The 27,834-nt window shown below is 41.3% G+C and overlaps 1 protein-coding gene across 4 annotated transcripts in view; it reads left to right on the top strand.

Moving 5' to 3' along the window:
• CA10 (carbonic anhydrase 10) overlaps positions 1–27,834 on the top strand; it is a 476,846-nt gene that overhangs the window by 349,905 nt on the left and 99,107 nt on the right. For all 4 annotated transcript variants that reach the window (XM_072747501.1, XM_072747502.1, XM_072747500.1 and 1 more), the window contains exon 5: positions 23,524–23,709. In XM_072747501.1, coding sequence (XP_072603602.1) covers positions 23,524–23,709 — 186 coding nt within the window. The remainder of the gene's footprint in view (positions 1–23,523; positions 23,710–27,834) is intronic.

Here is a 27,834-nt window from a genome sequence, read left to right as displayed (position 1 = left end):
AAAAGAAAGCAAAACAAAAACCACAAGGGTTATTTAAGAAGCGTTTAACCTCAGTCCTATAAGAGAACAATGGACCTATAACATTAAGATTTGAGAGGAAGCCTATCTAGCTCTCTTGTACCAGGTCCTCCAGTAACTGGAAAAAAAGAAAAAGAAAAAGAAAAAGCAAGTAGCAACTTCATGGCCTGAGGCTAACAAGGATAGATATATCGCCCCCTAAGCACAAATGGATCCCAATACTTTACACACTGCCTCACATTGCTGTTTGATTGTTGCCTGGGGGGAAGTTGTCGCCACCCTCCCATTATGGACCGTGTTATCTTCTCTTGTACCCCTGATTCACCTGCTCCAGGGCTGAGCAATCAATTGTTGTTGACTAACTGTTTTAGGATGCACTAGTGAGTGCCCAGGAAGCAGTGTTTGGCTTATTCACTATATTGAATGTTCTTGCTCTCTGGTCCAGTTAGAATAGATGGAAAACTACATGTGTATCCTTGATACACCATGTTGATCCCATAGGATTCATTTGAGGCTGTGCCCACTCCTCTTTTATACATATCTGCTGTCTACCAATTCTGCTAGACTCAGATCAGGTTTAACTTCTTAAGCGAAATTTCCCTGAACACCTCTTTCTCCCCCCACCCCATGCCCGCGGCCCCCTACACCAAGCACTCACACACACACAGACTAGGTCTTGGGCTTCTTTATATATTCCAGTGGCATCCTTTGCAAACCTCTGTCATGGCACTCAACATTTCATATATAATCATGGATTTCTTTTCAAAAAAAAAAAAAATCATGGATTTGCTGCTCAGTCCCCACCAGCCTGAAAAGACTCTCTCTCTCTCTCTCTTTCATCTTTATTTTTCTAGTCCTAGCACATTGTCTGGCACATTATAGTCGCTTAAGCAATGTTAGATGAATGACCCAATTTGCCTAGTGGTGGCAAAGCCCTGCCTTCAGCTGTCCCATTCCATGAGCTTGCCATAGATCCTGGGATATTATCTCAAGATAAGCTGTCCACCCATTTAAAAAGACTACGAACAGGCTAAATATTAGTCATTCACATACTCTTTTCTCATTGAGTTGCCTTAACAAATGGCAGGAACAGATGGCATTCAAGACATGTTGTCATTATAAAAGTATGAAAATGTTATTTGTGTTTTAAAAAAAATTTTAAAAGAACCCGCACATCACTGCAGACTATTTTAAGAGTAGTCCTGGGAAAGCTGGTGTGAGGAAAATACTGTTCTTTGACTCTTTCCTTTTTGGTCTTGCCATGCCATCCATCTTTATCACTGGCCCTCTCCTTTCTGTAATCATGATAACTCTCAAAATTGAGTTCTGAGACTGGTTTGATATCCTTTTGTTCTAGAAGGAATGGGAACATTATTATGGATTGTACACCCACTATGTGCCAAGTACTAGCTACAGTACAGATTAACAGAACTCCTCTGTACTTTCTTTAATACGTAAAAATGGAATTTTACTATGGAAGTTCATGTGGCAGCAATGGAGAGGTCACTGTGGATCAGTTAAGATTTGGTGTAGTGCCAGAAACTAAAATTTAGAGTCAGGGACCCTGACCTCATAAATGTCCCTACCCATGTAAGTACACAGCATCTTCCTTGCAGAAAGTTCCAGCTAGAAATTCTGGCTGGCTTGCCTTATTGTTAGCTGAGCACTAAGATCAATAGAGCAATATTTTATGAAATTCAATTTATCAGAAAATTTGACGACTTAAAGATGATGGAATGTCTTATTTATTGGCAATTGTGGAAACTTCAGGAATGTTTGGCACAGCGAATGCAGAAGCCTAAAGCTGATTTGAAATTTCCTGTCCTTGAAAGAAGACAATGATGGAGAGTTGCTTTTGAAAGCTGAATCTCAATTCCAAACCTTCACAGCCATGGCACAAACAAGCCAAGAGTCTAAGCCAGAATGACGGTGTCATTTGCAATGAGTTCTAAGAACCGCTTCTACCAAAGGCAAAAATCAAAGCCAAACAAAAAACTAGCATATCTTTACAAGTGGGTACAGCCTACAAAAATGTTAGCCTTTAAACTTTATCCCTTTGCCAACCTTCTCCCAAATGAAGTTGTAACTAATACCAAGTTGCAACTGAGAATCCCTGAATGCTTTCTGTCCTGTATGGGATCTGGGAACAGAGAAAGGGCACAAATGAAAACACTAAGGAAATCCAAGTAAAGCCTGTAGTTTAGTTAATAGTTGTGTATTAATGCTAACTTCTTAGCTGGGAGCAATGTACAATGGTTATGGAAGATGTGAACGTTAGGGAAAAGTGGGTAAGGGGTTACAGGAACTCTCTGCACTACCTTTGCAACTTTTCTGTAAACCTAAAATGATTCCAAAATGTAAAGTTGATTTTAAAAATTTAAGAGATTCAAATCCAGAGGTCACTGCAAGTAAGATGTGAAATATGAAAAAGGATGTGAGACCTCGAGTCTGTCCAAAGGCCTGAATATGGAGTCCCCTCTCCTCAAATTAGCTGTCTCTGTGATTAAGTTCTTAACCTGCCTGAACTTTAGTTTCTTCATCTCTAAAAATTGGGCATAATTGAACCTACTTTATATAATTATTATGATAATTAAAAGAGTGTCTAAAACAAACTTGCAGGTAATAAATGTTCAGTGCCCATTAGTTGAATTTAATCAAAGGCCAAAACAAGGTAAGAGTCAAAGCCAAAAAAGAGGGGTTTTGGTGGTGGTGTTTTTTATAGCAGAAAATCCTTGCCAAGTCACCTCTCACAACTTCTGGACAGGCAAGAGTCTCATTTCAAGGACAGGGCAAGCTGATGAGCATTGCTGGTCATTGTCCACCAGGGACCTCTGGCAAGACTCTGCATAAAGTTGAACTTGGCACCATCTATTTCTCACCTTAAGTAAACACCTCTAATTAATGTAAAATCATTTCAGCCCTCTGACTCATGGAAAAAATCTTTTTTTTTTTTTTTTTACAAAATTTTTTTCCAAGTTGCTTGAATTAACAGCAACCTTACTTACTTCCCTAGGTAAGTCCCATTATAAATAGACATTACCTCAAGGGAAAGAATCCTGATTCTGTCTGTAACATATTTTTTTCTTATCTCTGGTGTTGGAGAAATACATAAAAAGTAAACAAAAGTAAGCAAACTGACACATTCATTTATCTTCTCATCTCCCTTGAAATAGATAGATTGCTAAGAAAATTAAATGTCAGTTAAGGAAATTACAGTTCAGAGAAGCTGAGCAACCTGCTCGGTACCACCCAGCTGAGAGCGGAGGAGTCAGAACTTGAGCCTGACTCCAGAAACGTCCTGTCTCCTGCTAGATCACCTACTCACTCCACTGGAGTCAAGTTGAAGAATGCTAGTGGAATTTGTCTTTTCTAAGTGGATTTTTCCCTCCAGAGCAGAGCTTCCCAGCATGGATGGGCAGCATGTTAGAGGATCATCCACTCCTACATATAGATTTGTGAAATTCATTCCATCTACTTCTGTCTTTATAAATCAAATAGGTACCTTTTCGCTATTGGGTGCAGATGCAGAATCAAGCCTTCCCAACATGTCTCCTTGCTCGTAACAGTGCAAATGGAGCCTCTTAGGGAGATACCCATTGTGCTGAAGGAGATACCCATAGTGCTGAGCTGCCCTTGGACCCATCATCACAAAGCACCCAGTTCTTCCTACACTGCATGGAAAATTGGCATGAGTTCTCAGCTCCCTTTCTTGCTTCTGAACCTGGGTCCTGCACCTATTGTTGCCCAGCACTCCTGTTTTTCAGGGGAGTCCTGTTTGCCTTACGTTGAGGTCTGGATCTCACACTTGGTACTGCTTACCTAGTGGTGACCTCAGTTTCATTTTTCCGGTATGATTTCCAGGACCTTCTCTTGCCTTTTCCAGGTGTCTGTCTGGCCTAAGTCATATCAGCCCTCTGAACCCTGCCCTCCCATGTTCCTGACTTTCCTGCTGGATTGCCTGAGCCCAAGATACACACACACACACACACACACACACACACACACACACACACACAGACACACGGAGGAACTGCCTGACTTGCAAGTGCTCATTAGCATTAAATGCCAAGTTTCAGGAATAACCAGCCTTCTTGGTTACAAGTAAATCGGAAATTGCTGCATTAATGCAGTAATGGAAATATAATGAAGGAATTTATTGTCCCTGAAAGACACTCTCTGCCACACAAACCCCATAGCGTATCTCCAGACGGTAAGTACAGCTCCATGCCTCTAATTCCTCTGCCCCACAATTATCTTGGGAGGACCGTGACCCTGCAGTTCTTCCTATTAAAAGTATATTTCCTTACAAAATGAACTGTGCTTTATTGAATCGCATCATTTTGATCACTGGAAATTGACATATTGGGCTCATTAGCCAGGAAGTTGGATAGTTAATTTATGAGGCTTCCTCGGAGCCTGTCCCAGACCACTCATCGAGGGATCTAAACAGCCCACGATAAGATGGAAGAAAGTTACCCTGGCAGAGTTGCATTATTTTTCTCTCATTACAGAGATAATGAACAGCAAACTTCCCTGGTACAGATAGCACTTCTCACTCCTTGCCTCCCCCCACCTCAAAATGATTTTGCTTTATCGCAACCCGATACCATTTGATGGGCAAACAGTCTTATTCTGCTCATTAGCACCGTTTTTCGTTTAAAATGCTCCAACTGCTGAGATGAAACGGCAATCTGAGTCTTTGCCTTTATCTTTAATATTTAAAACTGTTCACACAACCTTTTAAAAATCAAATATTGATGCTGCTACCTGTTGTTCTTCAAAGTGGAGCAATTATACTGCAGGCCCTTCTCGGCAAGCCTGTCTTTATTAGAAATGAGGATGGGGATGTTAAGGAGGCATTTCTTTCCCTCTCCGTGGCCACCTTCCACCCAGGATGGGAAGCGGGGAAGAGCGCTTGGCTCTCATTAAAGGAATGTGCTGAGGCAGCCACCCGTAGTGGGAGGGCTGGCAAGGGATGCGGAGATGCAAGGAGCATCCTCAGAGTAGATTTTGCAGAGTGGTCCAGCGCCCTTGGAGCTATAGAGCTTCCTAGGCTCTCTGCCAGCTTGCCCACAGGAGGCCGCTTCCTTCAACCTTTACTACCTGGATTCCTGGGGACCCGCAGGTCTGGACGATGCAGTGGTTCCGCACTGCCCTCTAGTGGCTGAGCCCAGAGGTGAGCAGCAGAACGCCGCCCTCCGCTGCGTTCAGCACTCAGGGAGCACCTGCCCTGTGCCAGGGACTGGGGATATTGAGCTGAGCGAGACACACAGCCTATCCTCAAATTCCTCATCGTCCTTAGAGGAGACAAACACATAGGCAAATAATTGCAAAGCAGTGCGTGCGTGTTATTACACACAAACATATTCAGAATGCCGTGGCAGCACAAGGAAACATCACCACCCCTCGTGCGGGGTCTCAGGGGACCCTGAAAAGGTGACCTGGAGGGATGAGGAGGGGGTTGCCAAGCAGAGGAAAAGGAGATGTAGCTCGGGGCCTGATTGGGAAGAGCCAGGACAAGACTGAAAGGGTGAGCAGTTAGGAGACAGTAAGAGTTCAGTTGAGGTACTAGGTGCTGTCAGTTTTTAAGAGGCACATTTTCTCTTCACGTTTAAACATCTCTTTGGGATGCCTCCTACAAATGGTGGTGTGTCACTTGTAGTGTTTTTCTCTTTTCATGGTGAGGCATAAAATCACCGTGCTTTTAACAATCTCTCACATCTGATATTTGAGGAAATACAGTAAACTAAGGGCTTAAATTAGGCAGTGGTTGGGGAGATGGAGATGACATGACAGGACAGCATAAAGTAAAGGGACAGAAGAAGATGAAGCAGTGGGTCTAGAGACAGAGAGAAGAGGACAGATTATGGAGACTTTTAGGAGGAGGGATTTTTATAATTGTTGAATGTATGTCAGAGACGAAGAAGAGGGAAGATCCTCAGTGGGTGTACGTGTAAACAACTGGAAGAAACTAGGAAAAAAACAAGTTTCACTGTGAATATTTAAAGTTCTTTGACGATAGCAGGGGTATGGGGAATTACATACCAGGAAGTCTCCATGAGGTCAGCTCACTGAATAAAATTCTGTGTTTTCAGTGGACCAGAATGATGGAGGCAGGATGGGGAGAGGGTCTGGAAATGGAGCAGATGATTTATTTCTGGCCCTTGAGGCGTAAGATTGTCTTCTGCATGTAATTTGCTCTAACTTATCTGGCAAATACACAGGCCTAATTGTACAGATAACCTGGGAGCCACTGAGTACGTTTGTCACGGATGAGATGGAAGAGGACCATTTGCTTGCCCATGCTGGATTCCCAGTGAGCTGATTCTAGGATCTTTCATAAAGACCCCCGCCCCGTGCTGCACGCACACTCCACAGCCTTCCCTCTGTAAGCATTTTACCATATTAAGGACGCAAACTGGCTCATGTAACTATTGCTTTGGAGCCATGAATTGGAATATCAGTTGCATAAAACAGAGCCACATATTTCTGAGATTTTGGTTATTGCTGTATTTATCTTCTCATCCCTAAGGTGAGATTCTAGTTGGTGCAGACAGTTACTTAATCATTTTGTTGGGCTTGTCGCGGTTGCTGATTTGTAGATTTTATTCCTATAGCCAAGGATCGGGAAGAGAGAGAAGGGCATTGATGGGGTGGTAACGGCAGCGTTGGTGGACACTTCCAGAACGCAGGGGGGTACAGCTCGCTCTGATAAATGCGGCAAATCTGGAGAATCACTGTAGGACAGAGCTTGACAGCAGGAAATTATTTCTTAGGAAAAGTCTCCTTTTCTAACATGATTTCACATCATTGCAAAAAGAGTAGGACAGACATGCACTCACATCTTCCCTCCTTCGCTCACTGGCTGGGCACCAAGGCAAGTCATTTCACCTCTTTCAGACCCTTGTTTTCATAATTTGTAACTTGGAGATGGTAATACACCATACTGCCCATGTTTTGCTTAAAAGTAAGCAGGATGACCTTTGTAAAGTGTCAGAGAGGAGTCTGTCGCATGGCAGGTGTCTGGTACCTCCTGTCCCAGACTCCCTGTATGACCCCCATCCTGGATTGCTGGTGTCTCAATCACTCTGGAAATATGGATGGATCACTCCACTGTTCCCTTTGCATGACTTGTATTTTCCCATCCTATCTTCACTGATGCCTCCTCCTACCCTTGATACCTCTGGACATCCACATCCTACCATCTCCATCTCCAAGGCCCACTTCAGATGTCAGCTTCTATGGGAAACATCCCTGGCACTCCTGGATGGAAGTGGAAGCAGGGATTTCTCTCTCCTCAGAGCCAATAGAACAGCTCAGTGTGTGGTCCGCGTGGGCTCTTTCACAAACATTATCTCTGACACGTAGAGCCCTGTGACCTATTTACCCTAGCTGAGCCTTAGTTTCTTCATAAAAATAGTGATAATAAAAATATCTGCTTCCTGGGGCAGTGGCAAGGATCAAGTGCCTAATACATGCCCAGTGGCAGACACATAGAGCTCAATAGATGGTAGTGATGTTGACATAGTAGTAGCAATAGTATATCTAGATGCTATCTCTAGTCAGAAAATGTAATTTCCTTGGCTGCTTGTTTCTGGAAAGGATGCAGGCTGTTTCTAGAAATTGGTCTCTTTTTTCATGGTCTCCCCCGTACTGGTTAGAGGCTGCAGTTGTAAGTGGCTGCAGTGAGGAATCCAACAAAATAAATGCATCAGAGCCCTATTCGGATTTGGATTGTGAACGATGTTTATTTATCAGCTTAAGACCCTAAGCCTTCCTTCCCGGGCACAGGAAGTGTTCATTACATTTGAGAACCTCTGAGAAATACAAAGCATGTGAAAACTGGACAACAATGGAAAATCTCAAATGCACAGTCATTCAGATGACAAGACAAAGAGCTCTGGTGAATATAGAATGAATGACCTTCCAGATGGGAACAGGGGCGGTCTCACCTTGGGAGAAGGAAGAAGCAGTGGGATGGGAGTACTTGGGAATTCTCCCATGATCCCCCAACAAATATACCTGTGAGCAAAAGGTTTCCTACTTTTATGCATTTGTCTTCTCTGTTTATTCCACGATTTTCAGAGTCAGCCAACATCTGAGGAGGATTATTAAGAGGTTCACCATTTAGATAATGGGATATAGTATATAAATTCCTAGTATTTAGAACTAGGCCATGCTTTACTGGGTTTCAAGGTCAGTAGATTCCAACTGCCCAGGTGACTGTCATTTGTCTGCTCCCATGCATGATCGCCCCATAAAATTTGTGACATGAATCACGAAGAAAGAAGGGAAGGGGGCTGCCTGGGTGGTTCAGGAGGTTAAGTGTCTGCCTTTAGCTCAGGTCATGATCCCAGGGTCCAGGGATCGAGTCCCACATCGGGCTCCCTGCTCAGTGGGGAGCCTGCTTCTCCCTCTGCTGCTCCCCCTGCTTGTGCTCTTTCACTGTCTCTCAAATATATAAATAAAATTAAAAAAAAAAAGAAGAAGCAAAGGGAAAGGAGAAGAGATGAGAAGAAAAGAGGAGAGAAGGGAAAAGGAGAGGGAGCGAGACCTCATTAATGGGACCTCATCTACTTGGGTAACATATGTTACTGGCACTATATTCCTAATTTATCCCTGGGTCATTCAGTGCCCCTCAGAGTTGGTATTCTCAGTAGCTACCCAGTTGGCCCACTCCTTCATAGAGGTCTAATTTTATGGGGAAGAACAGATTGGAAAGGAAGACTGACCAGACTTTTCCTGTCCAATATGGTAGCTACTAACTTCATATACTTGAAATGCCTCAAGATCAAATTGAAATGTACTTTGAGTGCAAAATATATAATCCAAATTTCAAAAATGTACTATGAAAAAAGAAAGCAAACTATCTCATTAATAATTTCTGTATAGACTGCCTGCTGAAATAATATTTGGGATATATTGTGCTAAATGAAATATATATTCTTAATGTTAATTTCATCGTGGAGTTTTTTTAGCATAACTATTAGAAAATTTAAAATTGTAGATGTAGACTTGTTTTCTATCTCTATGGAAAGCTGCTCTAGATTGACCCCTGGGCCCACATTATAACCATTATATCACACATAGCCCAGATTGTAGCATGAGATGTGATTATAGAGTATCTTATGTCAAAATTTTAAACTTATTTAAAAATTATTTTATTTGCATGTAAAATTGAGACAATGCAAAGGGCACAAGAAGAAAATGTAGTCTCATACCCCTGGCCCTCCTTTTCCAAATTCCTCTTGATTTCTCCCCCATAAGCAAGCACCCCATTAGTGTTCTGTACACCCTTCCAGAGATATCCAAGAAATAGCACTGCCCAGTGCCTCCTCCAGTCTCCACCATTCCGTATTGTCTGCCCTGTCTCACTTATTTACATTATCTGCTGGCCACTGTGGACATTTGAGTATGCCTTATAGGGTGACAGTTCATGGTGGACAAGAGTCCATAAGAGCAAAGACACTGAGGAAGATAATGTTGAATGATTAATTTGAACACAAAGATGTGAGGGATGAACAAAAGGACTTATTATCTGATCATCCCCCAAACATTTGCAATTTCTAATGTCTTTGAAAAATTGGCATCAGGGATTCTAACATAACTGGTGGGACCAGCGACACCCACATAAGGGAATGTTAAGAAAGTGATCTATGAGCTCTGTTGGCACCTGTGCACCACTGTGTCCCCCCCAAATGTCCCTCAAAAGGCATTTTTCCTCTTTGGAGATGAAATAACTGGAGATGGGGAGTTATTTGCCTAAAGGCTTGTGAATCAGGATTGAATTAAATGACACTAAACTAGAAATAACTTTTCTAAGGCAACTTTTAGTGTGTTAATTAAGGTGGCCTAACCTTGAATTTTCACGGTTTAGAGAAAACAGTGGCCTGAAGATGAATCCATTTATAGCTTACTATATGTTTAGAGAGAATTTTAATGCTATCGCCTTGATAATTATCAAGGCAACCCTCAGAGCCTGGAGGATGGGGAAAGGATAAAGAAAGTCATTCTGTATTACTGTGCCCCGCCCCCAGCATTGAATATCTGACAGAGTGGTAGAAAGAACATCAGGGGAAACTGGAAGAGCAAGATGGTGGTTTACTGAGTTCCACCTAGGCTCACTGAGCAGACTGGAGGGCAGAGCTGGGAACAGGTCCCTTGATGATGCTGGGTACCACCATGTCCATTTTTTGCAACAAATAGAAACCAACCATCGTTCAAGTGCTGGGGATGCAGTAGGAGACAGGAAAGGGAAGTGTAAGCATGCCTACATTATCATTTCCCAAAAAATATAAACATATTTAAATACATAGGAGTGTACTCAACCCAGCTTGACTTGAGCTAGTGCATATCACTAGGGTGGACCCCCAGTGCACCAAAGGAACAGAGGAACAGAGGTTTCCATGGAGACAGTACTACTGGCCAGTCATCTGATATGATCTTGATTCTGGTTGCTCTATCCAAATGGCCACTCACTACAGAGTCAAAAAAAAAATTGGATCCAGGCAACGAAACATGAGAGGCTTGGCAAGAAGTCTGCAGGCTCTCAAAGTCCTAGTAGGCTAAGATTTAAAGCAGAAAGAGCTAGTCCAACCAGGGAAATTGGGAAGCTAATCGTGAAGCCAACATTGAACCATGGTCACAGAGACAAAGCACAGTGAGGCAGGAGACCCATCTTTAAAGTCAAACAGTCTTTGTCCAAATTCTGACTTTTTAACCCACTAGCCGTGAGACACTGGGCAGGTCACATAACTCTCCAAGTGACAGCTTTCTCATCTGGAAAGTGGGAAGACCACACCTACCTTGCAGATTTTGAATAAGGGTTTAAAATGTTCATAAAGTACACAAGGACACATGTAAGACCAATTATTAAATGTAAATTTTGCTCATATTATTAAATTATTAAAATAATATTAAATTAACAAAGCCATTGGTTGGCAACACTGACTCAGAAGACAAGTAGTATATGGGACTCACGTCTAAAAACCCATATACCAGGAAAACTCATTCCAGACAGCACTCTCTGGGGTCCCCCTCCTTGGTCAGAGACCAAGGGCTGAGGTTTAGGCAAAGGGCTTCAGTGCCAAAACCTACGTATGGCAGAATGTACCTAGCCTAATGCCGGCCCCCTGCCATACGTTCCCTTAAGGAAGATGGAAGATAAAGGGCATTATGTTCATGTAGCCCACATGGCCAGACAGCATCCTTCACACCTGTTCACTATTCCTCCTGTCATCCCCACCAATGCCAGCTGCATTCAAGAGATGCTCCATTATAGTGGTGCTGCCCAGCCATCCCTATAGAATCTGCATATCTGTTATTTCAAGAGTCAATATTGCCATGTTACATAGGGTTTTTTAAATTTTATTTATTTGAGAGAGAGAGAGAGAGATGGAGAGAGAGTGAGCATGAGCAGGGGGAGGGGCAGAAGGAGAGGGAGAAGCAGACTCCCCACTGAGCAGGGAGCCCAACACGGGGCTCGACCCCAGGACACTGGGATCATGACCTGAGCTGTAGCCTAACCAGCTGAGCCACCCAGGTGCCCTGGATGTTACATAGTTTTAACTCTTTTCTTAATAATAATGACAATAATAGGATTTGTATAATAAAAAGCAGAACATGTGATCACTTCATCTGATTTTTCAACATTGACTCTAGAAGCCTGGTCTCTTCATATAAGAAAAGCAAACTGACTCAGATGGATGGGATAGAGGAAGATTGGAGTAAACTTAGCCTTGCTAAGGAAGAAACGTCTATCCGCCCTGCAGGGTTAAGAGTGGTGGGCGAGATCTTGGAAATGCTTCTTCAACCCTCCTCCACAACTCCATGTATGGTACCTCAAAGCAGAGCTCTCCAGTCGGCTTCCATTTTGTTCCTTATCCACACCTCAGCCACTTCCTTCCTAACAGCCCCAACCCACAAACTCCAAATACTTTTCTGCTTTTTTTCAAAGATACATCACAAAAAAAAAAAAAAGAGCCTTCTCCTAATGCTCTGTATCCTTTACTTCACTTTTATCTCTTAACAATTAATCCTTTTGATCTCTAATTATTACTCTGAAATCTTCATAGCATAAAATGTCTAGGTAAGCACTGAAAAGAGCCCTTGATCCAGATGAATGACATCACATAAATGGTATATCCAGATGTCAGGTTGATTCTTTTCTAATTTCCTATGGGTTCTGGTATTTGTGTATACATACCCAGCATTTCCACCTCAGAGTCTCTGAGTCAGTATGCTTCTGTACCTTCAGCATAAAACAATTTAGAAGAACAATAAAAGAATAAGAGGAAGAGGATATATGTTTCCCAGAGCAAAGAACAGTGTCATCAACTAGTCATTTCTAGTCTTGAACCTGCCACTTACTTGCTGTGCAGTCCTGGACAAGCCTCTCAACTTCTCTTTGTCCCAGTTGTCTGGGTTTTTTGAGGAAGAGGTTGGGCTTGATTGTCTCTAAAGTTCTTTCAGCTCTAGAATCCACTCTTCAAGTCTCGCCAATCCATGTACATGCTATGCTCTAGTGAGGCCAATGAGTTGACTCCAGCTGTTTCTGCCAGGTTGCTTTTTCTTACAGTGATGCCTCTGGAGTGCCCCTGTGAGCAAGCAGCCCACTGGCTTCTTACATTCTGCCTTTACAAATCAGCCCTTTGGCATCTTGAGCTACTCTATAGGAAACCAGACTAAGTGGTGTTCTTAAATCTCTTAGGCTCACTAATTACATTCAAAGACCTATTACACACCTCAGCAGAGCGGTCAGAGATATAAAGCAGGAAGCCTTAGTTGCAATGAAAGGACACTTAATTTATACAGCATACTGTCACACCTTCTTCACTAACCCTTCTAGGCACTGAACCAACATTATGGGCTTGCTAGGCCGACAATAGGAGGGACAAGGATTTTCTCTGCTGTTCTTGGTCTAGAAACCACCAAGGGTATTCAGGCACAGACTGGCCAAATTGAGCCCGTTCAGGCACATCCATGAGGACACCATCTTTGGTCTTTAAGAGTTTACCCCCAATCCCAGATGCTACTTAGAAGCTACATGATTTACCCAAAATTGTTTCCTCCAACTTCCAGATTTGTTCTCTTTCAATAGTTGTAGACCTTGGAGTCAAACAGGCCTGGGCTGGAATTCTAACTCTCTCAGTTTCTAACTCTGGAGCTATAGTTATGAGACCTTGAACCTCCATATCCTCCTCTGTAGAATATGAATAATAACACTTTCCTCATGTGTATACTGTAAGGATTAAATGAGATAATGTATGGGAAGAAATAAGTACAGGGCCTGGAATATATATATATATATATATATATATATATATATAGTTACAGCTGTTGTTGTGGGTATTATGGTGATATCCATCAGCCTATTGTGTTCGCTTAAAATAGAGTGAATAATCGACTAAGACTGTATCTTAAAGGCAAGAATCCCAACACTCCTGCATTTTGAGTTTAGGAAGCTCCTAAGCCAACTCCAAATAAATAATTAAAATGAGCATTATTAAATTCTGAAATTTACAGGGTAATGAGAAATGGAGTGCAGCCTCTCATTGATGGGCTTTGAAGTTGCTCTTTGAGACAGTGGGAAGACCATGAACTTTGATCCAGCAAGACTTCTTTTGAGCTGTAGTTCCCTTACTTGCTTCTCTCATACCCTTGAGTAGAGGTCTTAGCCTGTCTGTACCTCATTGCCTGATCTAAAAAGTGGCTAACTGTGTTCATGGGAATGCACACTTTTGCAGCCACTATGGAAGACAGTATGGAGGTTCCTCAAAAAAATAAAAATAGAACTACCCTAGGATCCAGCATTCTCACTACTGGCCATTTACCCAACGAATATGAAAACACTAATTCAAAAAGATACATGCAACCCTATGTTTCTTGTAACATTATTCACAATAGCCAAATTATGGACGCAGCCTAAGTGTCCATTGGCAGAAGGTGTGATGTATATGTATATAATGGAATATTACTCAGCCATAAAAAAGAATGAAATCTTGCTGTTTGCAATGACATGGATGGAGCTAAAGAATATAATGCTAGATGAGATAAGCCAGTCAGAGAAAAACAAATGCTGTATCATTTCACTCATATGTGCAACTTAAGAAACAAAACGAGTGAGGATAAAAAGAGAGAGAGAGAAAAAAAAAACAAAAATCAAACTCTTAACTATAGAGAACAAACAGATGGTTACCAGAGTGGAGGTAGGTGGGGGCATGGAGGGAGTAGAGGAAGGGTATTAAAAGTACACTTATCCTGATAAGCAACTGGCTGATGTATGGAAGTGTTGAATCACTATATTGTATATCTAAAACTAATAAAACACCATGTGTTAACTACACTGGAATTAAAATTTTAAAAAACATTGGCACAGCATCTGATACATAGTTCTCAGAATTTGTGGGTGCATTTTCCCCTGGCTTTTCTAATGAACCATGTTGAGAATGTAGTACGTGCATTTTCCCCTGGCTTTTCTAATGAACCGTGTTGAGAATGTAGTACCTCTTCTGCCAAGTCAGATGGTCACCTCTCTCTTTTACACAATTAAGATTCTATTTCCTCTCAACTACTCCCTTTGTACTGTTAACATTTTCATTTATGCTGTAGGGAATTATTTCTGAGTATATTACAGGAGATTTGGGTCAGGCAGCCTCAAGAGAGAATATAATGGAAACCTCACATAAGCTTTGTGTCATACCATGCAGGTGACTTTATTGAATCATTCGGAATTTCTGAGGGTAAGGTTTATTTATGCTCGGCTGTCCTCAAGAAACACAACCTTATGAGTGTTATCTCCATTGAACCAAAAGACCTTCAATATGTTTATTTTGTGAATTAAGTCTTTTTTAAAAAAAGTTGCACTGCCTCCTTTTTTTCCCCCAATCTAGAAATAGGAAGATAGACAACATGAGGGACTTACACCAGAATTGTCTCTGAGTTCCCTTCCAGACTTAGGGATAAGTTTACCTTATTGTGCACATAACTTCTGATAATAACAGTTAAATCACTTCTTTATGATTTTTCTATAACTCAGATATACTTAATTTCAAACTGGCTCTCCTTCCATATGCCTGAAGTTGTTGAATGGTTTGGGACAATCGAAAGATGAATGGATAAAGAAGATGTGGTATATGTATACAATGGAATATTACTCAGCCATTAGAAATGACAAATACCCACCATTTGCTTCGATGTGGATGGAACTGGAGGGTATTATGCTGAGTGAAATAAGTCAATAGGAGAAGGACAAACATTATATGGTCTCATTCATTTGGGGAATATAAAAAATAGTGAAAGGGAATAAAGGGGAAAGGAGAAAAAATGAGTGGGAAATATCAGAGAGGGAGACAGAACATGAAAGACTCCTAACTCTGGGAAATGAACTAGGGGTGGTGGAAGGGGAGGGGGGTGGGGGGTGGGGGTGACTGGGTGACGGGCACTGAGGTGGGCACTTGACTGGATGAGCACTGGGTATTATTCTATATGTTGGCAAGTTGAACACCAATAAAAAATAAATTTATAAAAAATGGTTTGGGACAGCTGACTTTTTAAGTAAGATGGTATATATATATATATATATATATATATATATATATATATATAACATATATCATGTGTTGTGTCTAATAGTATCAATATAACTGGATAAGAGCTATTTAAACATGAAGTAGCAAATGAGATGTGAAGATAAATATGATGGTTAATTTTATATGTTAATTTGTCTGGGCCACAGTGTCCAGGTATTTGGTCAAACATCATTCTGGATGCTTCTGTGAGGGTGTTTTTGGATGAGACAAATATTTAAATCCATGGACTCTGAATAAATCAGATTGCACTCCATAATGTGGGTGGGTGCACCCAGGCAGGTGAATGCCTGATTAGAACAGAAAGACTGGACTGCCTGGAACAAGAAGGTATTTTGCAACAGATGGCCTTCAGACAGAAGCTGCGGCATTGGCTTATCTCTGGTTCTCCAGCCTAAGGCCCACCCTATAGAATTTGAACTTGCCATATACACCCCACTGATTCCTTTTCTCTGGAGAACCCTAACTAATCCAATAAACAATCCCAAACACCTTGACTTTAAGCCACGGTGGGGTTCCTCCACCATCAACTCGTATTTTTAAAAAAAACTGTCAAATTTCACCATTAGATAGTCAACTGTGTGATCTAAGAATTTCTAGCAATTAAAGCACAGGCTTTAGAGCCAGAGATAATGGGGGGGGGGGGGCGTCAAGCCCCAGCTTCCCAAGCAATGGGCTGTTGGCCTTTTGGTGGAAAATCACCAGAGGCCCAGAGGACAGGTTATACCCTGTGGGAGGCCTCTACTACACAGGTGAGGTTAACCCACTATCCTACCATCTAAGAGGAAGCAAATGGCCTAAGTCTAATAAGTACCACACTTGTTTGGTGCTGGGTTTGGTGAGGGAGAAATTATGAGAATGAATTAAGTTCAGATTCAGAACTTAGCATGGTATCTGACACCAAATAACCGTTCAAACCAAGATGGCAGCTATTATGAACAAGATCATCGCTGGCTGTCAAAGAATCAACCATCTCTTTACCCTAAAAATGCACTGGCTAAATTCATTTTCCTCTAATATAGCAGTGTCATCACAATAAAAGAGATGAGTCCATTAATAACAGGACCTTGCTAACCACGAGCTGCTGCCAACCTGTGTTTGCTGTATGAAGACATCCAATTTTACAAAATGAATAACCTGAGGTTAATATTTTGCTCTGCAAAATAATACATGGCTTTTAGATGGTTTCAAATCATCAAGATAATATTGCACGCTCCCCTCAACACATAAAGCTCCACCCTGTCTCAAACCAGTGTAAATGTCTGCAGGTGAGGAAATCAGGGGACTTCCCTGACCTACAGATTTCTCCAGGTCTTCTCCCGCGTTGAACTTTAGCAGCTAAGTGTCCATTCCAGTGGTCACTCTTTACCTGAAAAAGAATCTTGCTGCATCTGCACCTGCCTAAGTCCTGCATTCACAGACAGGAGGAGAAATCACAATTCCCCACATAGCTTCCTTCTGAAATGGGCTGAGGTGCTTGCGTTTCCTCCTATCAAGATTGTTAGACTTGGAATCAAGAAGACCTGGCTTTGTCACCACCACCAGTTGTGTAATCCTGGAAAAGTTACCGAGCCTTCAGCAACTGCACTTTCTTCTCTTGCTTGCAAAATGATCATCACACCTTTCGCCTCATTTCGCAATGGATTAAAATAAAACATACAGGAGAACCATGAAGCAGCCAGAGGGAACCGAGATCTCCCCTGCAACTTCAACTTTTCTGTGCAACTCTGTTTCCTGGTCTGCATGAGACAACTTTTTCCAACATGCTGTGCACCAAAGTAGTTCATTGAAAACACTGTAATTAACATTACAGTTAAAATGACACTATTGGCAATGTTAATTACTACAGTGCAGATGTACCATTAGATATCATACATAATGTTGTCAAGCCTTTATTTTTAAATTAAAGTGCAACAAACCATACCCTGGCTACACAGCTTTTTTTGATTAATACAAATTAATGTTATTTCAGTGTCTAGGGAAAGGGTGGGGATAAGGGGGCATTGCATCTAACTGTAAGAATGTATAGGCAAATGGTTGAGTTTCAGGTGGATTCTACTTCCCCTGCTCTGGTTTCTACATCATAGAGAGTGTGAGCTCCATGAGGCAGGGTCTGTGCCTGGTTTTACTCACTGTGCCATCCTCAGTTCCTCATGCACAGTTAGAGGTGTTATTTTATGAATAACTGACAAGAGACATGAGTGAATGAATGAAGAGAGAGCCATGTAAGCAGGAGTGGTGAAGAAGCAGAGTGGAAGAAATAGAAGGGCTTATTCCTGATCACACTGGTTTTGCTTTGTTTCATAGCCTTTAAAATGATCCAGGGGAGGTGTAGGGCTTGGGGGGAGTAGCAGCGGGGTGTGTGTGCCTGGGTGGCTCAGTCCATTAAGCATCAGACCCTTGATTTCGGCTCAGGTCATGATCTCAGGGTCCTGGGATGGACCTCCAGTTGGGCTCAGCACTGTGGCATGAAGCCTGCTTAAGATTCTCTCTCCCTCTCTGTCTGCCCCTCGCCCACTTCACACACTCTCTAAACAAATAAGTAAATAAAATCCAAAATGAGGGGCAAACATCACAGTGCAGAAGTCAGTGGAAGTCCTTCATTGTGATGTTTAGCACTGTATCCCACTGGGCCCTGGGAAGTGGGGAAGATTGCATGGGCCCCTCGACCTCAGCTAGGCACCCATGCAGAAGTCAAAAGGTGGGGGAGAAAGAGAATGAAAATGTTGGGCTGCTACATGTATTATTTATTTATTTCCCACAATCCATGAGAGAATTCTCCCCCAACTTTTTTTTCCTGTGGTAAAATACACATATAAAATGTGTCATATTAACTATTCTTACGTATACATTTCGTGATCTTAAGTACAATCCCGTGGTCCTTGGTGCATCCATCTCCAGAACTCTTCTCATCTTGCAAAACTGAAACTCTGTTCCCATTAATGACTCCCTGTTCCTCTTCCTGCAGCTCCTGAAAACCATTCCCACTTTGTCTCTCTATGACTCTGACCACTCTAGGTACCTCCTATAAGTGGAATCTATTTACATTTAAAGTAATTACTGATAAGGAAGATTTGTTCTATCATTTTGACATTTGTTCTCTATATGCCTTAGAGTTTTCTTTCCTGTATTTTCATAGGGGATATTTTCTTATCTCTACATTATGTTTAGGGAAACTGAGGCTTCAGGAAATTAACCAAAGCACCTATGGTCATCAAGAGGCACATTGGGAATCATTTGACTCAAGAATCCTTGATTCTTCCACCTGCTGTGTGCCAGGATGTTTTTTTAAGTCCTGGGGAAATGCAGAAAGCGTACCACATGGTCCCTGCCAATGTGCAACAATTTTCTTAGGAACATTAGACATTAGACAGCACAGATGGAAAGATTTCTAGAAGTGCAGGAAAGTCCCAGATACTTGCCTGATGGGGACAGAGCATATATCCTCTAAGAATTCAGAGCAGTGGGACACCTGGGTGGCTCAGTCTGTTAAGCATCTGCCTTCAGCTCAGGTAATGATCTGGGGTCCTGGGATCGAGCCCCAGGTTGTGCTCCCTGCTCAGTAGGGAGTCTGCTCCCTCTCTTTCTGCCCCGCCCCCCTCATGCATGCTGTCTCTCAAATTAAATCTTTAGAAAAAAAAATTCAGAGCAGTTCCTTTTACACTGCCTCACATACCATAGGTGCTCATGGATGTTACTGGTTGAATCTCATGGTGCTATTTCTCATATCATTTGAAGAGAATTACAGAGATCCAGCTCTGCTCTTTGGGATCTACTCTCTACAGTAGATGGATGTGGCAATGGACAATAAGCACTCTAACAATGTGTATACCATTTGACACAGAATTTGCCCAGTGAAAGATCCATGGAGTAGTAAAACTATTTATCCATAGGATACTCATTGCAGTACATTTTTGGAATAATTCCAAATGCAGTACATTTTGGAATAGTGAAAGAGACGTAAATATTCAACAAGCTATGTACTTTTTTTATACTGATTGTGCAGCCATTTCAAAGTAATATTACAGAATAGTTTAATGACCCAGAAATATTCATGTTTGTGAAAATTATATATGTAGATTTATATAATATATAGTCATATGTGATATTTATGTAAACATATAAATAACAATATTGTGTTTGCATATGTAATATATAATTATTTGTGTATAATAAATATATAGTACATAATAATTATGTAATATTTATTATGTTAAATGGTATGACATTCATCTCTTATACTATATTATAGTATATTATATATTAATATAATTACAATTAATATAATTGATATATTAATATATAATATTATTAATATATAATGTTACAGTTAATGTTATATATAATAGTATATATTTATATACACAAACTCATATATATGTGTGTGAAAAATCACTTATCTGATTATACAGACACATATATAAAATGAGCTTGTTAAAATATGGGTATATAGAATTATATATATGTGTTATAGTATATATAATCTTAAGAATATATATACCAAAGTATTAGTGGTGATCCTTGGGTAATTGTGGAATTGTGACTTATTTTTTTTAGAGACTTTATTTATTCATGAGAGATACAGAGAGAGAGAGAGAGAGAGGCAGAGACACAGGCAGAGGGAGAAGCAGGGCTCCATGCGGGGAGCCTAACGTGGGACTCGATCCCGGGACTCCAGGACCATGCCCTGGGCCAAAGGCAGGTGCCAAAACCGCTGAGCCATCCAGGGATCCCCTTGTGACTTATTTTTATTGCGTTGAGTCATTCTATATCTTTCTTTTTTTTTCTGTGTCATATTTGTTTTATTTTTATTTTATTTTTATTTTTTAACCATATAGAATACCTGTATATTATCTTAACAATTAGAAAAAGTAAAATTTACTTAACAATGGATGCAATGTCAAACACAAGTCTATCTTTAACCATTTTACTGCAAATAAAATCATGAGTTGGGACGTGAAAAGAAAAAAACAAGCTCTCATGATCTCATACTGACTATATATGTATTTATTAGAGACTGGAGAATAGGAGTGAACACTGTGGGGTTATCTGGTTCCGAAGAATAGATAACTTGAGAAAAAGATGGATTTATTGATGAGAGGTAAAGCATCTGAGAGAATGCAGCTCAGGCTTCATGGAGAAACTGTGAACAAAGAGATGTGAAGGTTTCTGAAGGTCAAGTGGCTGTTCTCTCTCTCAATGCACAGTTTCCTCCATCACTGTTGGCACATCTCCTTCTCTCTTCTCTCTCTCTGGTCTGACTTCCAGCTACCCAGCAGGCTGAGTCTCTGGGCCCCACGTGACTTTACAGTTCAGGTATTCAATACTGCCAGACACTCAAAAGAGTTGATACCAGATTCAGGAGGGGTAAGATGAATGACTTAGCTTTTGCCCCATAACAACCTCCAAAACTTAGGGACTTGAAACACCAATTATTTAGCTTCCAAGTCATGGGTCTGTGGGCAGTTCTTCTGGTCTAGGCCAGGCTGAGCTGACCTCGGCTGGACCAGTCAGCTGGCGGGTCAGACAGGGAATGATCAATCTGAGATGGCTTCTCCTGGGATGATGCTCTTCAGTGTGATGTCATCCCTCAGCAGGCTAGCCCAGGTTCACTGACATGGTGGTCTCAGATCTCCAAGAAGGAGTGAGGAAATAAGCAAGGCCTCTAAAAGCCTACTCTCAGAGCACAAGTGCTGTGTTCCCTATTAGCCAAAGCAAGAGACAAAGCCAGCCCAGAGTCAGAGGTAGAGAAGCAGACCCTATCTTGATGGGAGCAGCTACAGGGGCATGTTGTAAAAAATGCACTTACAGAGAGGGGAAGAATTCTGGCCACTTTTGCAATCTGCCCTTTACTCTGCCAAACACCCAGGCGGACATGAACTCCATCTTGTAGCTGCAACACATTTACATTTTTCCACGTAGCCCCAATGATTGATGTCTCAAGGGGAGAGAGAGACTGGAGACTTGTGCATACGTTTTTCACTGTTTCACCCTGGAAGTGACACCTGTCATGTCCCCTCACATCCCATGGCCAACATCAGTCACATGGGCTCCACCTTACAGCAAAATGGCAGAATAATAAGTTAGTTGAATATTAGTGGGCATTACTGTCTGCCACAGTAAGCCATCTACAGACCTATTTGATTATTCACAAGGCTAGTGTCAGAAAAGTAGAGGGGCAGGTAAGGGTAGTGCTATAGAGAAAATGTATGAAACCGTGACTAATTAAAGGTATCAGATGTTACATGAAGCCCTTAAGGAATCTCTAGGGCAGACAGCTGGGACCAAAGGAGTCAGAATAAGCAGGAAGAAAATCCAATCATCAGCCTCTGAGAGCCCAGAGCATTCCATTCAGACCCATTCAAAGTCTCCTTTAAGCTTTTGTTCTGCCCCCAAAAACTAAGTGAACCCAGAAGACTAAGGCAGTAGAGTCACAGGTAGGAATCAGAGTTCTAGGATCAAGTGTTGAGAGGTGCTAAGTCAAGAAAATGAAGCTGAATATCAAGTTCAAAGAGAAAAGAAGAAAAAGGAATACGAAGCAGTAAGGTCAGCGATTTGAGAGGCTCGTGCAAGATGGAATCAGGAGTGAGGAAGAAACATAGGCAACTTGTATTCACCTCTTTAGCTTAGCACTGAGTCCATGAGCTCTGAGAAGGGATCACAGCTCACACTCTATGCAGTGTATAGTGGCAGGCGCAAGAGAGGGACCTAACAAAGACACACTGAACTGAACACTTGGGACTTCAGACCAGAGCCTTCAGTCTCTCATGAGGATCTGCTCCTCTTCACCCATTTTGGATTCCTTGTCTCTCATTTGGCTTTTGTGGTATCTCTTGCTTTCTCCAGTTTCTCATACCTGAGATTTTAATTTTGCAGTATCTCAACATCCCCTATGATAATAGGGGCAAGTTATTTTTTTAAGTTGTTATTTAAATTCCAGTTAGCATATGCTGTAATATTAGTTCAGGTGTACACTATAGTGATTAAACACTTCCATATGTCACCTAGTGCTCATCATGACAAGCATGCTCCTTTATCCCTATCACCTGTTCCCCCTACCCCCACCCACCCACCCACCGCCCTCCAGTAACCATTAGTTTGTTCTCTAGAGTTAAGAGTCTATTTCATGATTTGTCTCTCTTTTCTTCCTTTGCTCATTTGTTTTACTTCTTAAATTCCACATATGAGTGAAATCATATGGTATCTGACTTTCTCTGATTGATTCATTTTGCTTAGCCTTATATTCTCTAGCTCCATCTATGTTGTTGCAAATGCCAAGATTCCATACTTTTTTTATGGCTGGTAAATATTCCATTGTATATATATGCACCACATCTTCTTTATCCATTTATCTATCAATGAATACTTGGGCTGCTTCCTTAGTTTGGCTCTTGCAAAAAATGTGCTATAGACACAGGGTAGCATGTATGCCTTTGTGTTAGCATCTTTGTATTCTCTGGGTAAATATCCAGTAGTGTGATTGCTGGATCGAAGGGTAATTCTTTTTTTAACTTTTTGAGGAACCTCCATACTGTTTTGCAGAATCACTATGCCACTTTGCATTCCCACCGACAGTGCACAAGGGTTTCTTTTTCTTCACAGCCTTGCCAACACCTGTTGTTGAGAAGGACAAATTATCTTTTATACAATGGTGCAATGTCCAAAATATTAGTCACAGTTTCTGAGGTCTCCTTTGAATTCCTACCTCAAATTACTAAATGATCATGTGTTCATAAATGTGGTTAAGCCAAGTAGGACAGGAAGGCCCTCGGGGTATTGCTACTCTCTACTCTGTATGTAGACTCAGCCTAATATGTTCCCATCCAAAGGAAGCAAAAGGCATTGGTCTCAGCACTGCTGGGTTTGGTGAGAAATGGAAAGAAGAGCCTTGCTTGACCTGTTGTGCGTTGCCTTACAGGTCAGTGGGACCATGTACAACACTGGAAGACACGTGTCCCTGCGCCTAGACAAGGAGCACTTGGTCAACATATCAGGAGGGCCCATGACATACAGCCACCGGCTGGAGGAGATCCGACTACACTTTGGGAGTGAGGACAGCCAAGGGTCGGAGCACCTCCTCAACGGACAAGCCTTCTCTGGGGAGGTATGCAGAACTATTGAGGTACTAAAGTTGGGTGCCAATTAATAAGACTCGGTGTCTATTTATACCCAAGGTGAGATAACAGATGGAAATCTTTCTTTTAAATCTGTGAAATGAGAAGGTCAGTGCCTCCTTTCTCCATCTGTTTTTTGCAAGTTGACGTGGAAGTCTATAAATGTGCTTCCGCTGTTTTCGAGGGAAGGCCACAATGAAAGTGGGACTGGGTATTGCCCTCTGAGATATTGGCAGCTCTCGTGACTCATGCCTTCCAGTATCTCTGGAGCATTATTTTAATCCCAAGCCCTCACCTTTCATGCACACTTTCTCTGATACCTATCTGAACCATCAGCCTCCCATATGAGAGTATAGGTCTACCCCTTCTGGTAGAATGGGTCTTATTTGCACAAAACTATAGCTCACTGTGAAATAAATGTCAGGCAGGTAAATAGTCTGCCTGACTTCCTACAGAATGGAAATGTCATTGTATGTCACCATCAATGGTGAGTATCACTGTGTGCCACCATCAATCCAGATTGAGCTCAAGCCACAGCAGTGAGGCAAACCAGTTTCCATTATAGAATGAGAGCCACAGTTTAAACAGGTGTCATCTGTGGTTCTGACACTTGACAAGCATGGTATAGTTCATTTGTCCTCTTACACCTGAGGGTGGTTATCAGCTAGGAGTCAGGGGGGCTTCTATGCTAAATATCCGGTTTCTGTTTAAAAATCTTCAGTAACTGATGTCAAGAAAGCTTTGAAATAACAGAAGTATGATCTCATTATTGACTTGGTCTTTTTCATTTTTCTTCAGTCAACATTATGTTTAAACCTAATATTGTTTTTAATATAGTAAAGCTCTACACTGAGAAAGAGAGCCCGACCTTAATGAGTCCAGTGGCCAGATTTTAATGATTGTTTCAAAGTACCAACTGAAAATCTACCTAGGCTCTTTGCTAGGTACTAGGGATACAAAGATTTAAAAGAAAACAAAACAAAACAAAAAGACAAAGCTCCTACCACAGAGGAGTTCAAAGAGTACTATATTCAAAGCAATAAAGTATAGCCATTCTGTTATGAAGATGTACGAAGATGCTGGCCAACTCACAGATTTTACCTGAAGGGATCAGGAGAAGTGTCCCAGAGGTGGGGCTCTTTGAACTGGGCTAAGAAAGAAAGGCAGTGCCAAATACTTTGTAAGAACATCAGCTCTGAAGTCAAAGTACCTGAGTTTGTACCTCCTGCTCTGATATTCATTTATTGTATGATCTTGAGATGGTTTCTTGATCCTTCTAAGGCTGAGTTTAAACACAACACAAGGTTATTTTGAAAATTAAGTGGGATTTCAGATGTAAGGAACACTTGGAGTACTCAAGAATTGATAGACAACAAAGATAAAGCAAGAAATGAAGGACAACAAAGTCACCAAGTTGTGTCAGGGTCTTGTGTGTATTGGGGAAGGGGTGGGTGGAGTTCATCATCCTCTATTCGTAATGGCTGCATGGAGGACAAGGTTCAGCAGGAATGAGCCTCCTTTCTGGATCCATAGGAAAAAATGCTAGGATTGATTAGGGATGTCTGCCAAAGGCACCCTAATGGAAAAAAAAAAACTCCCTAAAGTTGCAGATTCTGAGTTGGAGTATAGTAGGGAATATGGTGAAAGCAGGGAGAAAATCCATGCATTGAGAGTGACTGGAGACTGTCACTCTGAACTAGGGAATATTCAAATTAGATAAACACTTCCTTTTTAAATACATATTATTTCAGTATTTGTAACTATTTTATTTGTTGGTTTACTTGCTCATTTATTTGCTTTTATTTCTTTGCTTTTCTCCCTCACTGAACTGTTATATTCTGATCCTTATCATAATATTGCCTCAGACTAAATTAATTTATTAATGAATTTATTAAATGAATGGGTGAAAAAATGTGGATGGTTACTTGGCTGGAATCTTCACTCTGTAGAATTCCTTAGAACTGCCTTTTCCTTCAATGTGTGATAAAAGTGCTTTGTAATTTGTATAGGAACTACAATTTTGGAGTAAATGAGTGTCTCCAAAATCCTTAAGGGATACATATAACAATGTGATCTTTCAAAGTATTAATTTTCCTAGATGTACCCAGACCACAGGTATCAGGCACTCCAAGGAATCTGCATTTTTAAAGCTCCCAGGAGAGTCTGATGATTAGGTTTGTGAAGCACTCACTCAGCAGTACATTATTAAGTGTTCTCAATGAATAAAGCATCTAAACAGAGTTGCAAGTCAGAATTAACTGGGGACTATTGTCAAAATATTTACATTTGCATCCTTCCCTAAAGCACTCGAATTGGGGTCTCCAGGAGTGGGGTCCAAGTACACACATTTGTAAAAATCCCCCCCAAGAGATTTTGGTTAGTGACCACTGAGCCAGTCAGTTTTAGCTCAGGCTCTGCCTGAATTATCCCAGCTTTCTAAACAATGAGAACTTAATCAATAAAACCAATTGCACAAAAATTAAAAAGGGCACCCAGGTGTCATTGCAAATGCAAATGCTGTCTAGACTGATGAGATTTGGAGAACAGCTTCCCAAGAAGGACAGCCACACACAGCCACTGCTCCAAGACAAGTTAGAGCATTAGCCTCAGCGTAGGTATCATTACACCTTGTCTTGGGCAGACCACATCAGCTGTGGTCATTTCTTTCCAAGCCCCTCAGTATGAATGGTCTCTAAACTGGTATGGGTTTAGATGCAAGGAATCAGAATGTTGGAAGCACCAAAACAGGGTCATGTGGGTAGATATTGGCCTTTGAGATATGTAAAAGAGTTTAGTTAATGAGAAAAGTTTGGCAGCTTCTCTGATATGAGGGTCCATGGATGGAAGTCCTGGAAAGATGGAGTTCAGATGTAAATAAATATATATTCTAACAATGACAGCTATCTATCAATGGAATGAGCTTACCTCTGAAAATAGTGAATTCTCATCACTGGAATTATTAAGCATGGAATGGAATTTGAGGACTTCATAAAGGTGACTCATATCTTAATGAGCAAGTAATGCACCTTCTCGTGCTGAAATCCCATGCAATCCACAATTTCCTTATAGAAAATGTCTTCCAACCAGATTCCACTGAGTGTTAAGCCCCAGTTAAAGTAGATGTAGCCCATCCTGCAGGTTAACATCTTATTTTTATTTTGTGCTCTCTTCAAAACCACCTTTGGTCTCTGTGTTTGGCTATCCTCTGAGAGGACCTAAGTAGACACTTCTAGCAACAGAGCGTGTGTTTATTTTGTTGACAATGAATAATCACATTGCCATCTGTCCCATCCATCATTGCTGATCGTGATAAGTCAATTAATGCCAGGCATTTTCCTTGGCACAGTGCAACAGTCGTTATCTCAAGAGCTGTAGATTAATTGCAGTCTTGTCTGGTGAGGTTATTGTAATTGATGGTAATCATTTGCTTTGTTTTATAAAGCTGCGTGGATGTACGACACAGTCAGCAACTGCGTTTTTATAAAAATTATTCATGTCCTACACGGAGAACTCCTGGATGCCTCGTTGGGGGTTGGTGATAAATGAGTATATTCAGGGATTCAAATAGCTCCATTTTTTCAAGAAGGGAAAATTAACTGTTTTTAATAAGTAAGACCCTTCGCTTGCTAATCATGTCTAAGTGGCTGGATTCACGTCCACTATAAAGGAGGGTCTTTGCAGAAAGAAGCAAATATGTTAACCTGACAAAAGATAATATTTGAAAAGAATTATGTGATGGATGAAGTTCCAGGAATGAGGCTAGGCAAAAAGAAGCTCTCTTTTTGAGGGGAGGTTGGAAATACTCATTTTAAAAACCTTCAAGTTCTTTTCGAAGGCGTCAGGGAGTATACTGAGACTCGCACCAGCCACTTGGTGGGACACTTGTAACAGATCCTCAGCATTCATTTCATCCACTCTTCACGTGCCTCCAATGCTTCTGCTGTGTGCTGAGCACCACAGCCCAGCAAAGCAGACAGCTAGTGAGAGATACGTATATTTAAAATACAGTGTAACGTGGGTTATGTTTGAGGATGGTTCTGGAAGGGGTTTATGAACTAGCTTTCTCTCAGGATGGTTTAAAGGAGAGGATGGATGGACACCTCTGTGGCCTGACA

This window comes from Vulpes vulpes, chromosome 2, assembly GCF_048418805.1.
Source record: "Vulpes vulpes isolate BD-2025 chromosome 2, VulVul3, whole genome shotgun sequence".
Lineage (NCBI taxonomy): Eukaryota > Metazoa > Chordata > Mammalia > Carnivora > Canidae > Vulpes > Vulpes vulpes.
The sequence above is the reverse complement of the archived record's forward strand: the minus strand, read 5'-3'. Positions and strand labels throughout refer to the sequence as shown.